This window comes from Meriones unguiculatus, chromosome 10 (assembly GCF_030254825.1).
Source record: "Meriones unguiculatus strain TT.TT164.6M chromosome 10, Bangor_MerUng_6.1, whole genome shotgun sequence".
Lineage (NCBI taxonomy): Eukaryota > Metazoa > Chordata > Mammalia > Rodentia > Muridae > Meriones > Meriones unguiculatus.
Genome location: NC_083358.1, coordinates 23,240,802 through 23,256,894, shown reverse-complemented (window position 1 = coordinate 23,256,894; position 16,093 = coordinate 23,240,802). Strand labels below are relative to the sequence as shown.

At 38.9% G+C, this 16,093-nt stretch overlaps 1 protein-coding gene across 1 annotated transcript in view; it reads right to left on the bottom strand.

Moving 5' to 3' along the window:
• Nucleotides 1-16,093, bottom strand: part of Terb1 (telomere repeat binding bouquet formation protein 1) — a 41,734-nt gene that overhangs the window by 2,588 nt on the left and 23,053 nt on the right. The window contains exons 12-16 of the mRNA XM_021655354.2: nucleotides 14,023-14,369; nucleotides 12,814-12,878; nucleotides 12,451-12,543; nucleotides 2,365-2,514; nucleotides 1,605-1,670 (exon numbers count right to left, since the gene is read on the bottom strand). Coding sequence (XP_021511029.2) covers nucleotides 1,605-1,670; nucleotides 2,365-2,514; nucleotides 12,451-12,543; nucleotides 12,814-12,878; nucleotides 14,023-14,369 — 721 coding nt within the window. The remainder of the gene's footprint in view (nucleotides 1-1,604; nucleotides 1,671-2,364; nucleotides 2,515-12,450; nucleotides 12,544-12,813; nucleotides 12,879-14,022; nucleotides 14,370-16,093) is intronic.

The window sequence follows — 16,093 nt, the reverse complement described above, 5'->3', positions numbered from 1 at the left end:
TTTATTTTCAGTTAACTAAGCCTAACCTATAAAAATTAGTATTTGGCAACTGAGCTGAATGTCATTTAACAGTATTTAGGATCATTCTGTATAACTAATGCATAACCATAATTATGCCCATTTTCATGAGGCTGGTTATTTTCAGTGTAAATTGATTATAATCTAATTTTTAGTTGTTATATATTTGCTTTGAAGACATATTACTGAAAAAATCTATTAATAATTTGATGTCAAGTCCTTGCCAAGACCTTTTTTTTTTTTTTGGTTTTTCAAGAAAAAGTTTCTCTGTTGAACAGCTCTGGTCATCCTGAAACTCACCTTGTAGATCAGGCTGGCCTGGAACTCACAGAGATTGGTCTGCCTCTGCCTTTCAGTGCTGAGATAAAAGGCATGCACCACCATGCCTGGCTAAGAACAAAATTTCTAAGTGCGGTAAGTCTATATGGGACAAGATTCCCATTTTTGTAATAAATACTACAGAAATATTACTTGGAAAAATAGGCATTTCATGCCAGGAACAGTGCTGTTCCTCCATACCTAATATCCCAGCACTTGGGAGACTGAACTATGCAGTATCTTAGAGTAGCATTGTACTAATTTTAACTTACAAAGAGAAAAGTGCTCCCGCTGAACCTGAAACTCACCCTTTGGCAGGACTGGGTAGCCTGCCAGGCCTGGGAACCTGCCTATCTCTGCTCTCTAGCACTCCGATTATGGATGTGCCACCATGCCCAGCATTCATGTCCTTGTGCTTATACAGCAAGCATTCTACCTGGCTCATCTCCCCACTCCTTAAAATTTCTATAAGTTGCCAGCTGATGGAGGTGCATGCCTTTAATCTCGGCACTAGAGGCAGAAGCAGGCAGATCTCTGTGAGTTCAAGGCCAGCGAAGGCTACAAAGAGAAAAACTTTGTCTTGAAAAACAAAAACAAAATAAAAATTTCTATAAACTAACTTATTAAGTATTTTTCTTTTTAAACATGAAATTAAGATTTATCCCATTTGTCTCTTCAATTGTTATCATTTAAAATACTATAGTTATGAACAAAAGCCTTCTGTAAGGACTGGTACGCAGAATAATTTGCTTGAAATTCGAACCACAGGGTACAGTAAGTGTTTCTAGACTTCTTGCATTTCAATCAAGATTTATCAGCTGATTATTAACATAATTAAAGGGAATGACATCAAGAAGACACCTAACATATAGCAGATATTGAATAAAGTCAGGGCTGGAGAGATAGCTCAGCAGTTAGAGCACCGGATGGCTGGGTGGCTAGGGCTCAATCCCAGCACACACATGGCAATTACAACCATCTACAACTCCAGTTCGAGGGGATCTGATGTCCTCTTTTGGCCTCAATGGGCAGTGCATGCACACAGTGTACAAATAAAATAAATAAATAAAAAGAAATGTCGGTTTCCTAGAGCTCCTTTCCCATGTAGCAAGTAAGCAGACACCAGGAAGGGAGATAGAGAAATCACTTTTCAGTAGGTATAATCTCATATAAGCCAAGGGTTATTGTTTTAAGTAATTAATTCAGCTGATCTCTTCTTTTTAGGAATATGTAAAAGTTAAGCTTATTTCAAAATTAAGTATATTCACTTAGTCCTTCAGAGGCAGTAGGTTCTTTACTAAGTAGTGGTCTTCTACGAGGCGTCAGCAAAATCTCTGAAAAACACAGAAAACATTCTGTATAGTTCAAATAGTAATCTAAAAATTTACCCATCAATTATATTAGCTTATACCTATTACCCTCTTCTAGTAGGAATCCTTAAGTGAACTATAAATAATTTTGTTTATTTAGTATATTTCTTACTGTGTATGACTGTTCGGCCTGCATGTGTAACACATTTGTGTCTAGTGGCTGTAGAAGCCTGAATAGGGTATTGGGTTTCCTGGAACTGGAATTAGAGATGGTTGTGGGTGCTGGAACCAAACCTGGGTCATCTACAAGAGCAGCCAGTGTTCTTAACTGGTGAGCCACCTCTCCAGCAATCTCTTTTTTTGTTTTTCAAGACAGGGTTTCTCAGAGTAGCCTTGGCTGTCCAGAAATTAGCTATGTAAACCAGGATGGCCTGAACTCAGGGATCTTTCTGCCTCTGCCTCCTGAGTACTGAGATAAAAGACATGTGACACCACACCCAAAGGCTGAGAATATAGGTGTGTGCTACCATGCCTAGTTTAGGAAGAATATTTAATACACTACAGACTAAATCTACTGTAGTACACCTTAAGTTACTGGTTATCTAGAGATAGGTTTTTCTTTTTAACATTATTTTGTACTTAATCAACAAACTTATTTTAGTTTTAATATTTATAGTTCAGAATATATAGCCATAATTAAAGTTGCTGAAATAATTACTTTTTTCGCAGATAAATGCTTTCCTTAGTTCACTTTTATATTTGTCTTCGGCTTCCATAATGACTTTATGATGATCACATTGGTATGCACAAGAATGCAAAAGCTTGCTAAAATTGCGGCTGTTGAGGAGTTTTCTTACTACTATACAACCTGGAAGAAAACAAATTAAGTTGATGTACAGATGTTACAAAATTATATACTAATAACTGTGAAATCAGATAACCTCTATGATGATAAACTAAAGTGCAACTCGGAATGTATATGTATTTCAAGAAACCCCAATCATCTCAGAGAGTAAAGAAAATAAATACAAAGAAATAGTGTTGGGGTAGAGGTGTGAATAGTCACGGCCACACAGAAAAGAAATATCCAACTCATTATAGTGACATGCCTATAACCCTAACTACTCAGGAGAGCAGGGTAGGCAGTTTAAAAGTTCAAGGCTAGCTTGGGCAGTTTAGTGAAAGCTGTTAAAACAAGTTAAAGAGCTGCTACAGGTCAGTGTCCAGTGTCCATTTGGTATGTGCAAAGCCCTGGGTTCAACTCTCAGTACTGAAAAAGAAAAGGAAAGGACCAAGGATGAGCTCAGTTGGTAGAATATTTGCCTAACACACACAAAGCCCTGGATTAAGTCCCTAGCTCAGCATAAAATTGTGCACACATCTGTAGTCCCAGCATTTAGAAGGTAGAGGCAGGAAGATCAGTTCATGGCTATCCTTGCTTACACAGTGAACTGGAGGCCAGTCTGAGCTATATGAGGCTCAATCTCCAATAAATGAAATGAAAAAACAAACAAACAACAACAACAAAACCAAGAAGCATCTACATTGGTTTGGTTTTGAGCATTAAGGAAAGGTACCTAAAGAAGTTGTGGTGGTTTGACTGTAAGGTACCCCATTGTCTCAGATATTTGAATACTTGGTCTCCAGCTGGTGGTGCTGTTAGAGAAGGTTCAGGAAGTGTGTCACTGGAAGTGGGCTTTGAGAATTTAAAGACTGGTGCTATTTCCTATGCATTGTCTGCTTCCTTCTTGTGAGCTCTTAGCTCACATGGTGCTGATGGTGATAGACTCTTATCTCTCTGGAACCTTCCTTCTGTAAGTTGCCTTGGTCATGGTTTTATCACAGCAACAAAAAAGAAATACAAAGTAATCTTTATGCTCAGTCATTTTTTCTGTTTACTTCAAATATTATTTGGAAAAGTTTAAACACCTAAGAATAAAGTATAACAAAGATCTTTGTATACTTTACCCAGTCTCATATTAAATCATAGAAAGTCAAGTTTTATTGACATCTCTCCCATTATAAAATACCCACAAAGGACAATGGAATCTGTATTAAAATATCATGTCATTTGTGAATACTTACATATCTCTAATATAAGGACTCTGCTTTTTAAATATACAAGACTACAACCTAAGAAAACAATGCTCACTATAATCTAACATAGTGCCTGTCTTAGCTAGGGTTTCTATTGCTGTGAAGAGATACCATGACCATGGCAACTCTTGTAAAGGAAAACATTTAAATGTGGCTGGCTTACTGGGTCAGAGGTTTAGTCCATTACTATCATAGCAAGAAGCTTGGCGGCACACAGGCAGACATGGTGCTGGAGGAGCCAAGAGTTCTACAGATGAATCAGGAGGCAACATTACAGCAGTTTGAACAGGAATGGCTCTCATGTGTTTGAATACTTGGCCCACAGATAGACACTATTAGGAGGTGTGGCCTTGCTGGAGGAAGTGTGTCACCGTAGCTGCCGGCTTCGAGATCCCCTATGCTTTAACTATGCCCAGTGTGACACACAGTCCATCTGCTGCTTTCAGATCAAGATGTAGAACTCCTTCTCCAGCTCCCTTTCCAGCACCATGTCTGTCCACATGCTGCCATGCTCCTTGCCATGATGGTAATGGACTAAACCTCTGAACCTGTAAGCCAGCCCTAATTGTTTTCCTTTATAAGGGTTGCTGTGATCATGATGTCTATTCACAGTAATAGAAACCCTAAGACAAGCAGGAAGAGAAAGACACTGGGTCTGGCTTGAGCATTTGAAATCCCACAGCATACTTCCACTGACATACTTCCTCCAATAAGGCCATATCTACTCCAACAAGGTCACACTTCCTAATGCTACTCCTTAAACATTTACATATTTGAGCTTGTGGGACCCAATCTCATTCAAATCACCACAGTGCCCAAATTTCCCCATCACTTCATTTTGTTTGCTTTGTTTTGGGGAGAGAGGGCTTTTGCTAACAGCCCTGGATAGTCTTGAACTTGCAACAATGTTCATGCCTTAGCTTTTTCAGTATTGAGACTGCAAGCCATGTGTTATCATGCCTAGCTCAAAACTAAAACCTCTCCTTTTCTCATTTCTACCTTTCTCTCCCCTCCTTGCTCTCCTTTACTTTTTTTGTTGTTTTTGTTCCAAAGCTTTTTCTTACAATTGGTTCTCTGAATCATGATTCAAACAAGACCCATCATTACATTTGGTTATCACTTTTGTTTGTGGTACTGGGGATCAAACTCAGGGCCTTACATACCGAGTATGTGCTCACCACTAAGCTTATCCTCAATAAGCTTAACTTAAATCTATTAGTTAACTTAAATCTATCAGTTGTCTTCTCTTCCCTCCTTGCCCATTTACTTGTGAAAGACCGCAGGTCATTTGTGCCGTGGCTTCTCAAAGGCCAGGATTTGCTGGTTACCTCCTAATTGTGTCCTTTAAAGATGTTATTGCAGAGCCATGTGATTTTTACCTACAATTTCAACATTCAGGAGTCTTGAATGTATGAAGACCATGAGTTTCAGGCCAGTTGGGGTTATATAGTGAGACCCTGTCGACAGACAGACAGACAGACAGACAGATAGACTGACTGATTTAAAAAACAGTAAGATGTTCTTACGTACTCTGCTAACGACTGATCAGATTCATGTTCAAGTGTTTTGCTAAAATTCCTCATACATAGTGCTTTGTGCTTTTCATTGTGTCATATTAAGGGGCAGGGGAGTATCTGTATGTGCACATGTTTATGCAGGTGAACGTGCATGTGTATGTGTGTATATGCATGTGGAAGCCAGAGGTCAACCTCAACTGTCATTCCTCAGGAGCCATCCATCTTTTTTTGGGGCCATGGGGAGAAAAAAAATCTAGGACCTGGGGAGCTCACCAACTTATTCCCACCTTCCTAGCACTAAGATTACAAGTCTGCACCAGCTTTGTACATGGCTGCCGAGGTGGAAATCAGTTCTCCTAGGACAAGCTGGTTACCAACTCAGCTATCTCTGCAGTGTCTTCTCTCTCCCTCCACCTCTGTCTCTCTTAGTCAGATAGAGCAGTGAGAAAAGAAATGTCAGCCATAGTTTACATTTATTGGGGATGACACATGTGATTTGAATGAGAATGGCCCCCACAGGTTCATATGTTTAAGTGCCTGGTCTCCAGTTAGTGGAGTTGTTTGGGAAGGATTAGGAGGTGTAGCCTTTCTGGGAGAGGTGTGTCACTGGCAGTGGACCTTGAGGTTTCAAAAGCCCACACCAGGCCCAGGCTCTTTGTGTTTGTCTCTCATTGTCTCTGTCTCTTTCTCTCTGCCTGCTGCCTGTGGATCAGGATGTAAAGTTCTCACCTACTGCTTCAGCACCATGCCTGCAGGCCACCATGCTTCCTGCCATGATGGTCATGGACAAATCCTCAATTAAATGCTTTCTTTCATTACCTTGGTCATGGTGTTTCTTCACAGCAATAGAACGGCAACTGAGATAACACAACTTTTTAATTTTGTAATGAAGCTAGATACTATCATCATTATTTCCTTTTCCACACTAATATTTTATGTGGTCCTTACGTTTTATCATAAAAGCCAGTTTTGTAAGAACATGTTATTGTGGCCTGGAGAGATGGCTCAGTGGTTAAGAGCATTTGACTGCTCTTCTAAAGGACCTGGGTTTAGATTCTAGCACCCACATGGCAGCTCACAACTGTCTATAACTCCAAGATCAAACACCCTCACACAGATATACATGGAGGCAAAACATTAATGCATATAAAATAAAAACAAATGAATTAAAAAATACAGGTGGTGCACACCTGTAATCCCAGCACTCAGGGAGGCAGGGGCAGGTGAATTTCTGTTAGTTCAAGGCCAGCCTGGTCTATAAAGTGAATCCAGGACAGCCAAGTCTACACAAAGAAACCCTATCTCAAAAAACCAGAAAAAAAAAACCCAAATGAAAATGGAAAAAAAAAAAGAAAAAGAAAAAAAAAAAAAGAGCTTGTTATCAGGCAAGACACAGTGTTATACACCTATAGTCCTAGCTTCTTGAGAAGTGGAGCTAAGGCAGGAGGATCACTTAAGCCCATGAATTCTAGGCCAGCATAGGTGTTAAATAAATCTCATTTTTCAGAAATACCCCACAGTTTTAGCAAATGGCATTAATAAGATGAATGTGCTACAATCAAATGCTTCAGTGTTGAAACTGTGGTCTACCTTAAGTTAGAAGTGTGGTGTACAACAGATGTTGATTATCTTATCTCTCTTAAACTAAAGAAAAAAAAAAGAGATAGACGGCTTAGAGGTTGAGAGCACTGGCTGTTTTTCCAGAGGTCCTGACTTCAATCAATCCCAGCAATTACACGGTAGCTTATAACCATCTATAATGAGATCTGTTGCCTTCTTCTGCTATGCAAGCACACACGCAGGCAAAATACTGTATACATAATAAATCTTTAAAAAAATACTAAAAAGGGACTCTAGTACCTTTATAAACTCACTCCAGAACTTATGGGGACCTATGTGGACAACCTGGGAACTATGGCTTTAGATTTTTGAGAGAAAGAATTTTCAAGAAAGAATATTCATAAATACAGAGAAACTATAGGAGATTAGAAATTTTTAAGGGGCTGGAGATGCTACTGAGCACTTGCTATTCTTGCAGAGGACTTTAGTTCAATTCCTAGCACCCATTTGGTGGCTAACAACTGCCTGCAACTCCAGTTCCAGGGGATCCTCTGAACTCCAAGGACTGCTGTATACACACGATATACATGAACTCACAAAAGAACACACATGTTCATAAAAATAATTTTTGTTTACAAATAATTTTCTTAAGCCACTGCTTTTAGCTAGGTGTGGCAGTGCACCTCTGTAATTCCAGCACTCTGGAGGCAGAGGCAAGAGCATCATAAGTTTGAAGCCAGTTTGGGCTACATGGCAAGACTCTATCAAAAATACATAAATGAGCCTGGGCATGGTGATGCGTGCCTACAATATCAGTACTGTGGAAGCAGAGGCAACAGGATTACCACGTTTGAGGCCCAACAGAGCTGAGGCAGGCAAGCCCAGGGGCAAGTTTAGTTACCTGAGACTGTAAGCAGTTGGCTTACGAACAATCTCTTCTTATGCACTTGGCAGCTGTGGTGATTTGAATGAGAAATGCACACGAAACCCACTCTCCCTGGCATAGGGTCAGGTATTTGCATAATTGGTTCCAGGTTGATGATGCTGTCTGGAGAGGCTGAGGTAGTGCAGCACTGAAGAAGCACCTCAGTAGGGGTGAGCATTGAGATTATGCAGCTCTGCCCTACTTTCACTTCATTTGTTCTGTTTTAGGTTTGTGGTTGAAGATGTGACCTCTCAGCTTCCTTCTCCTGCTACCATGTCTGCTCTTTGCTGTCATGCCTCCCAGCCACAATGGATTCTTCTCCCTCTAGAACCATAAGCCGAACTAAACTTCTGTTAAGTTGCCTTAGACACAGTGTTTTATCACAGCAATAGAAAAATAATACAGCAGCCTAGCTCCTTTACCTACATATTTTATGTACAAGCAGCCATCTTTGAACAGTGCACTAAGCAATCTTGGATACTACACCCCCATCACAGCATCTGCATTAGACATATACCTCTCTCTCTGAACAACAGGAGAAGTTTCTCCTTCCTTAACAACAATCAAACCTTGACATGTTTATTATTGTTGTTGTTGTACTTTTAAAAACATGTATATGGGTGTTCTGCCTGCATGTATGTCTGTGTGCCAACTACACGTAGTAACCAAAGAGGTCAGAAAAGGATGCCAGATCTCCTTGAATTGGAGTTATAGATGGTTAGAAGCAGTCACGTGGGTGCTAGAAATTGAAGTGTGTGTGTGTGTGTTTTACACATGTATGTGCATGAGTCCCTAGGCTTATATATTTAAATGTTTGTTCCCCAGTTGGTGGACTGTTTAAAAAAGACTAGGAGATGTGTCCTTGCTGGAGGAGCAGTGTCACTGGAGGTGACAGTCTTGTTCTGTTTCTCTCTCTGAAATTGTAAGCACAGCCCCAGTTAAATACTTTCTTTTTAAGTTGCTTTGGTCATGTTGTCTCATCATAACAATAGGAGAGTAACTAAGACAGATATATAGTGCCAGATCCCTTGGAGCTACAATTACAGGTGGCTGTGAGCAATGGATGCTGGAAACTAACCTCAGGTCCTCTCCAAGACCAGTATGGCTCCAACCACTCCCCTAAGTATAGACAGTTTCTATTCAAATATATTCCCAGTGTATCTGAATATAAGAAATAGAAAGGCCAGTTTAACCTGAATTGGTCTAGGGTGCATGTGCAATAAGACAAACTGTTATCAAATAAACTTTTATGAAGAATTTCTGATTTACCATCCTATGCCTATGCCTAAATGAGTAGGCACATGATTAAAATCAGATGCATTATGGGAAGGGACATGCATAGTTGGATGATTATATGACCTAATCCTGTCAAACAAAACAGAGAAGTGCCCTTTAAAAACTAAGCTTCTACTCTCTTTCTTTCTCTTTCTCTTTCTCTTTCTCTTTCTCTTTCTCTCTCTCTCTCTCTCTCTCTCTCTCTCTCTCTCTCTCTCTCTCTCTCTCTTTAGCTCCAAACAGTGATTGGAGCCCTGAAGAACTTTAACTAGTGTAGCCCACTGTCAATCTCCACAGGGGAACCCTCTCTAATCCATACTATCGACTGGCTCTTAATAAAGTTACCTTGCTACTTTTGCACGTTTATGTGAGCCCTTAGTTTCAACGCTTTAAAAAAGACGCCAAGAACCTGAAAATACCTGATCTAAGCCTGGCCACTGATAACAGAGCTATAAAGTGAGACTCTGTGTCAATAATCTAAAAAATAATAAACGAGTTAATGAGTAAGTCACCAGTTATAGTGGGAAAAGGCTCCAGGTAAATGAACATTCAAAGTTCAGTAGAATGACAAAATAACGAAATTAATTAACTGGTTTTAAAGAAAAATGTGAGGCTTTATGGAACTTTATTATATGAAAATAAGTAGAATGGCAAGGAAGAGAGAAGGGACAAGATAAAGATAGCAGAAGCATAGCACTTGTCTGGTATGTGTAAGGTCCTAGGTTCAAACCCCAGTAATGGTAAGAGTGTGTGTGATAGTGGACAAGAGAACAAGTGCCGTGTTTCAGGGAATTAAGGGAACAAGAGTACTGAGAGAGAAGGACTCAAGAAAAGTCAACAATAAAAAGTAGGATGGTCATACATGCTGATAATCCCAGCACTTGGAGGGCAGAGCAGGAAGATTGCTGAAAATTCAGGGCAAGTCTAGTCTACATAGCAAATCTGAGACCAGCTAGGGCTACACAATCAAACCTCATATCAGAGGACCCCTCTCAGGGCTAGAGAGACTGCTTAGTGATTTAGAACACTAACTGCTCTTTCAGAGGATCCAAGTTCACTTCCCAGCACCAACATGACAGCTCACAACAGTCTGTCAATCCAGTTTGAGGTGATTGACACTCTTGTTCTGGCCTCCTTGGGCATCAAGCACAGAAGTAATGCACAGGCACACATGCAAGCAAAACACCCACACCCATACCCTCTATCACTCCTTTCTTTCCTCTCTCCTTCCCTCTTACAAAAGGAAGGTAGAGTATATGAATATTTAAAGGGAAAACAAATTATACCAAATGTTTGGATCTTTCGTCTTTCTTTCCTTTCTTTTTTTTTTTTTTAAGATTTATTTATTATTTATACAGCATTCTGCCTGCATGTGTGCTTGCGCACTGGAAGAGGGCACCAGATCTCACTACAGATGGTTGTGAGCCACCATGTGGGTGCTGGGAATTGAACTCAGGACCTTTGGAGGAACAGCCAGTGTTCTTAACCTCTGAGCCATCTCTCTAGCCCCCCTTTCCTTTCTTTTTCTCTTTCTTTCTTTCTTTCTTTCTTTCTTTCTTTCTTTCTTTCTTTCTTTCTTTCTTTCTTTCTTCCTTCCTTTCTTTCTTCATTTCTTTTTTTCTTTCTTTCTTTTTTTTTCTCCTCCTTTCTCTTTCTCTTTTTTCCAAGACACAGTTTCTCTGTGTAGCCTTGGCTGTCCTGGAGCTTCCTCTGTAGACCAGGCTGGCTTCAAACTCAAAGAGATGTGGCCTGCCTCTGTCTCCCGAGTGCTGGGACTAAAGGCATGTGCCATTACCACTCAGTAAACTTTTTTAAAATGAGCAAAAGCAAGCATGGCTCAGGTAGGACAGATGGATGTATTAGTCCAAACGATCTGCCTAAGTATTCTGCAATGAACTCAAGACGGTATGATAAATACTGTATAGTTTATAGGGAAAGTACAGTAAGAATCAGCTCCTATTAGACATGAACTGCCTAAATCAAGGAGTTCATAGTTTCAGCACTGAAATATTAGGTGACTCTAGCAGTAGTGGTTCACAGGCCACATAGTAGTTCTAAGCCAGCCTGGATTACAGTGTGATACCCTGTCTGAAGAGCAGATAAAAATAAATTTGGGATTAAACCCCATTTTTATATGAATGTTGTCTGTGGTGGTTTGAATAAGAGCCCCACAAGCTCAAATATCCGAATGTTTAGTCACAGGGAGTGGCCCTACTAGAAAAGGATTAGGTGGCCTTGCTTTGGAGTAGGTGTGCCCTTACAGGAGGAAGTGTGTCACTGGCAGGGTGGGCTTTGAGGTTTCCAAAGCCCAGGAGTCTCTTTCCCTCTTGGTCTACAGATCAGGATGTACCCCTCAGCTACTGTCCCAGCACCCACCTGCATGCCATCCTGCTCCCACCATAATGATAATGGACTATATTACTGAAATGCAAGCAAGACCCCATTTAATGCTTTCTTTCATAAGAGTTGCCTTGGTCATGATGTCTCTTCACAGCAATAGAACTGTAACTAACACTGCCTTTGTGTGTTTGAGAGACCAGGTGGTACTACACTGCCTAAGATAGCATGGGCTTCCTAGGATATATCTGTCTTCCTCTTGGTTTTTTGAGACAGGGTTTCCCTGTGTGCCCTGGCTAACCTGGAACTCACTCTGTAGACCAGGCTGGTCTACATTCAGAAAGATGCCTGTCTCTGCCTTACAAGTGCTGAGATTAAAGTTGTACGCCATTGTCCAGCTGTGCCTAAATCTCTTAAGTAACTGGAATATAGAAGTGATGATTTAAAGGAGCTGCAGAAAAGTCTGCAATTATTTGAAACAGAAGAAAGAGGATATGGGACTCATATAATAGTTATACACCAGCTTCAGAGTTATGGAGATCAATGTCTTCATCCAAAATAGAATAGTGATATTCTGAACTGAACTTGGAGTAACCTCAGTTTTCTCCACAGAACAGGGTACAACAGTGAGCATAAAAGGATGAAATGGTAGGTTGTGAAGGAAGAGAAAGGTTGGGATCAGCACAATGTGACCTTATAGAAAAAGTCAGTAGTGGGGCATGCAACACTGGGAACACTATTAAAGTCATTACAAATATAAAAACTATATATGGAATACTTAGTACCTGTTTAGGGCATAATATAGAGTCAATATTTCTCTACTCTCTGAAAATGTATTTATCGTGCTCATTTAAAGTTACAGGTGGTGTCATGACAAAAACAATAAATAGATGTATTAATTGCATTTACTCATGAGGGTATAACCTAATGTAAAACAGTGAATATTGATTTGAATGTTTTCATTCAAAATTCAGATTGTAATTTATTCAAAGAAGATGAAATTAAATCACTGAGGTTGAAGTGTTATAAATTCTAATTAACTAATTGCAGATCCATATTCAATTATGAGATTATTATAATTTAAAATATTTACCTGTGCACCTATATTTCAACATTCTGAAACAGCTGTCAGTTGCTTGAAAACCAACTTCTTTATCTATTATGTCTAAACACAATGTAAATGGATCTGAAAAAATGTAAAACATAAGATGTTTTTGCTTAATGAAAAGGTTCTGAAATGTATAATATTTTATACATTTTCACTCACGACTACATATCTATTCATCTTAGTGAATAAAAAGACTGGTTCTGGATATGAGTAAATGGTAATAAAGGCAAGCATGCCAAAGGCAAAAGTACAGCTTATACAGGGCAGATATACCAATTTACATTTGAGTTTTAGCCATCCAATACCCATTTTCTTGAAAAATCAAAGAAGAAACCGTTTAAATCATACCTGTTTCTGGTACCTGCTGCTTTCTATTTTTGACACTGTGAGTCAGATGTTTAACAACACGATCACTAAAACAAAATGGATACTACGTTTTAGAAATAAAGATTCTGTGGTATGGGGCGAATTTTAAACAGTAGTGTGGTTCTGAATGTCCGGCAAACAGACAGAGCTGGATCCAAAACCTACTGCTATAATCTGAATGTCAAATGTCCACCCACTCCCCAACAAAAAGTCCATTATTCAAACCCTGGCCCCAGCCTGGCACTATTGGGAGATTTTTGAGATCTTTAGGAGGCAGAGCCTTGTACAAGGTCTTAAGGTTCCCATGTATACACCCTTGAAGAGGACTGTGAGATCTTTTTCTGTTTCTTGGCTCATGAAGTGAATGGTTTGCTCCAAAAGATGCTCCTGGCGTGCTGTGCTGCTCTTGCTAGAGACCACAAAGCAAAGGGTAGCCCACCATTTTGGACTTCCAACTTCCAGAACCATGAATAACCTTTTTCCCTTTAAAAGTTAATTGTTATAATGGCAGAAAGCTGACTACAGCATCAACAAAATTGACCAAAGGAAAACAAAAAAACAAAAAAACAAAAAAAACTCCGAAGAGAAATATTGTACAAACATTAAAAGAAGCAGGGATTGTTAGGTGGTGGTGCAAACCTGTAATCCCAACACCCAGGGAGGCAGAGGCAGGTGGATCTCTATGATTTTGAGGCCAGAACAGAAAAGGTTACACAGACAAAACCCTACCTCAAAAAACAGTCAATCAAAAACCAAAAGCAAGCAAGCAAACAAAAAACACTAACAGAAAGGGCTGGAGATGTAGCTCCTCCTTTGTAAAAATTTCTTTATTATTATTTTTTTAACAGAGGCTCTCCTATATCCTACTGGCCTTTAAACTCACTCTGTATTAGAGGGTAACTTTGAATTTTTTCTACCCTTCTTCCTCTACCTCCTGAGTGTGCTGGGATTAAGGTATGTGTTACCACACCCAGTTTATGTGGTGCTGGAGCCTTGAGTTTGATTCTGAAGTAGAAATATGGTAAAGTACATTTTATATGTATAAAATTGGAAAAGGGTAAATACATTTGAAAAATAGAAAACAAAGGGAATTCCTACTCTGTGCTTCTCCCAAAACCATGCTAATCACTCCTGTGCCCACAGTGCTTAACAACATGGCACACAACAAGCACTACAGTCATTAAACTATACCTTGGTTGAGAATCAGAATCCTTTTGGTCAAAACTTTTATTTTCATTAAAGTTTTGAGTGGAGCTTGAAGTGGCTTTGTGTAAAACATTATTTTGTCCTCTCTCCCTATAAAAAGGATTAACTGGATTCATGATTTTTTTCAGAGTCTTCCTTTCATTTTCCTTTGTACAAGCTTTAGACATGATTCCACTGGATTCATAGTTATGAAGCTGTCTAGACTGGTTTGTAGTCTTATCTTCTGCTTTGGTACCTCCAATACTATCTGCATGGAGATGTTTCAAATTGGTCTGTATTTTTATTTTCACAGATGAGGTATTATCCTTATATTGTCCACTTTCTTGTTTTTCCTACAATGTAAAAATTAGCAAGTAAATAATTTCAGTACAATAATTTCTTCACAATATGCTTTATATTTTCTTTAAAAATATATTAAAAACTGATAACACTTATAGTAAGTAACACTTATAGTAACACTTAAATAATTTACATTAGGAGGAAAAATAATTTATGTAATAAATGATATTAGGATACTTAAGAAGCTACCTGGAAAAAAATAATGTAGCTATACAACTGTTTCACAAAAATAAAGTAAAAGTGAACCAAATATTTAAAAAAGGTTAAATTATATAGGCTCAGGGAGATGGCTAGGTGAGTAAAGGTGCTTTCTGCAAAGCTTGACAACCTAAGTGTGATCCTCATGGCCCACAAGGTAGATTAGCAGCTTCTATACACACACACACACACAGAGAGAGAGAGAGAGAGAGAGAGAGAGAGAGAGAGAGAGAGAGAGAGAGAGGACATAAAAAAGTACATCCATTAAAAAAGAAACTATTCTCAAAAAAAATAAAAAATAAAAATAAAATAAATAAAAAAAGAAATTATTCTCAAGGGGTAGATGACCTTTCCAAATGGTATACAATAATACATCACACACAAAAAAGAAAAACTAATAGCCTTGATCACATAAAGTGTCTTTGAAAGCTCTCCTAGAGTCCAAGGACAACAAAGGAGAATAGACTTGGAGGGGAAAAGGGCAAGAAGCAAAACCAATGGTAACCAAGACCTGGGAAATCATATACAAATCATGTACTAGACCACAGGGTAATTCTTAAATACAACTAATAAAAAGTCTCTATCTAAGAAAAAGTTCAAAAATTATATGGGCAGGTAAGCAAAGGAGACAAACAGTTCACTGGTCAGGAAACACAAGTAGCTTTTAAGCATACGAAGACTCCTCTACTTCATTGTAGTAAGAGACAATACACTGCAGTGTCTTTCTACTGTGACAGATTCAAAGCACGCCAAGAACAGACAGCGTGAACATTACTGGCTACAGTGTATGTATATGTATACATGACTAAATGACAGCTAACTTTTTTTTTTGAGATGGGGTGTCATCATGTAGCCTTGACTGGTCTAAAACATCAACTAGGCTGGCCTCATACACAGAGACTCTCTGCCTCTGGAGTGGGAGTAAAGTCAAGCAGCGTCATACACAGCCTTACATTTTTGATTTTTTACTTCTTTTGACAACTTTTATAATAAAACCTGCATGTGTAAGAAAATCCTATAAATTAATTTACATGTTCAATGTCAATGTTTTTTATTAAAGATGTATTTACTTATTTATTTGTATAGTACTCTGCCTGCATGTATGCCTGCATGTATCCCACCAGAAGAGGGAACCAGATCTCATTATAGATGGCTCTGAACTACCACATGGTTGCTAGGACTGGAACTCAGGACCTTTGGAAGAACAGCCAGTGCTCTTAACCCCTGAGCCATCTCTCTAGCACCAATGTCAACAATTCTAACTATGGTATTGTTATGGCTAATAGTTGCATATAATATTTATCAGCAAATTCATCCAGTGCAAAAAATAGTGTCCAGTATAAATGAATTAAATACTTATATTTTTACTTTGGTCCTCTACAAATATTACTAAAGATAAATTTTCTTTCTTTTTTTATTTGGCTTTTTTAAAGATAAGGTTTCTAAACTGTGTAGCCCTGGCTGTCCTGGAACTTGCTTTGTAGATCAGGCTGGCCTTGAACGCAGAGCTCTGCCTGCA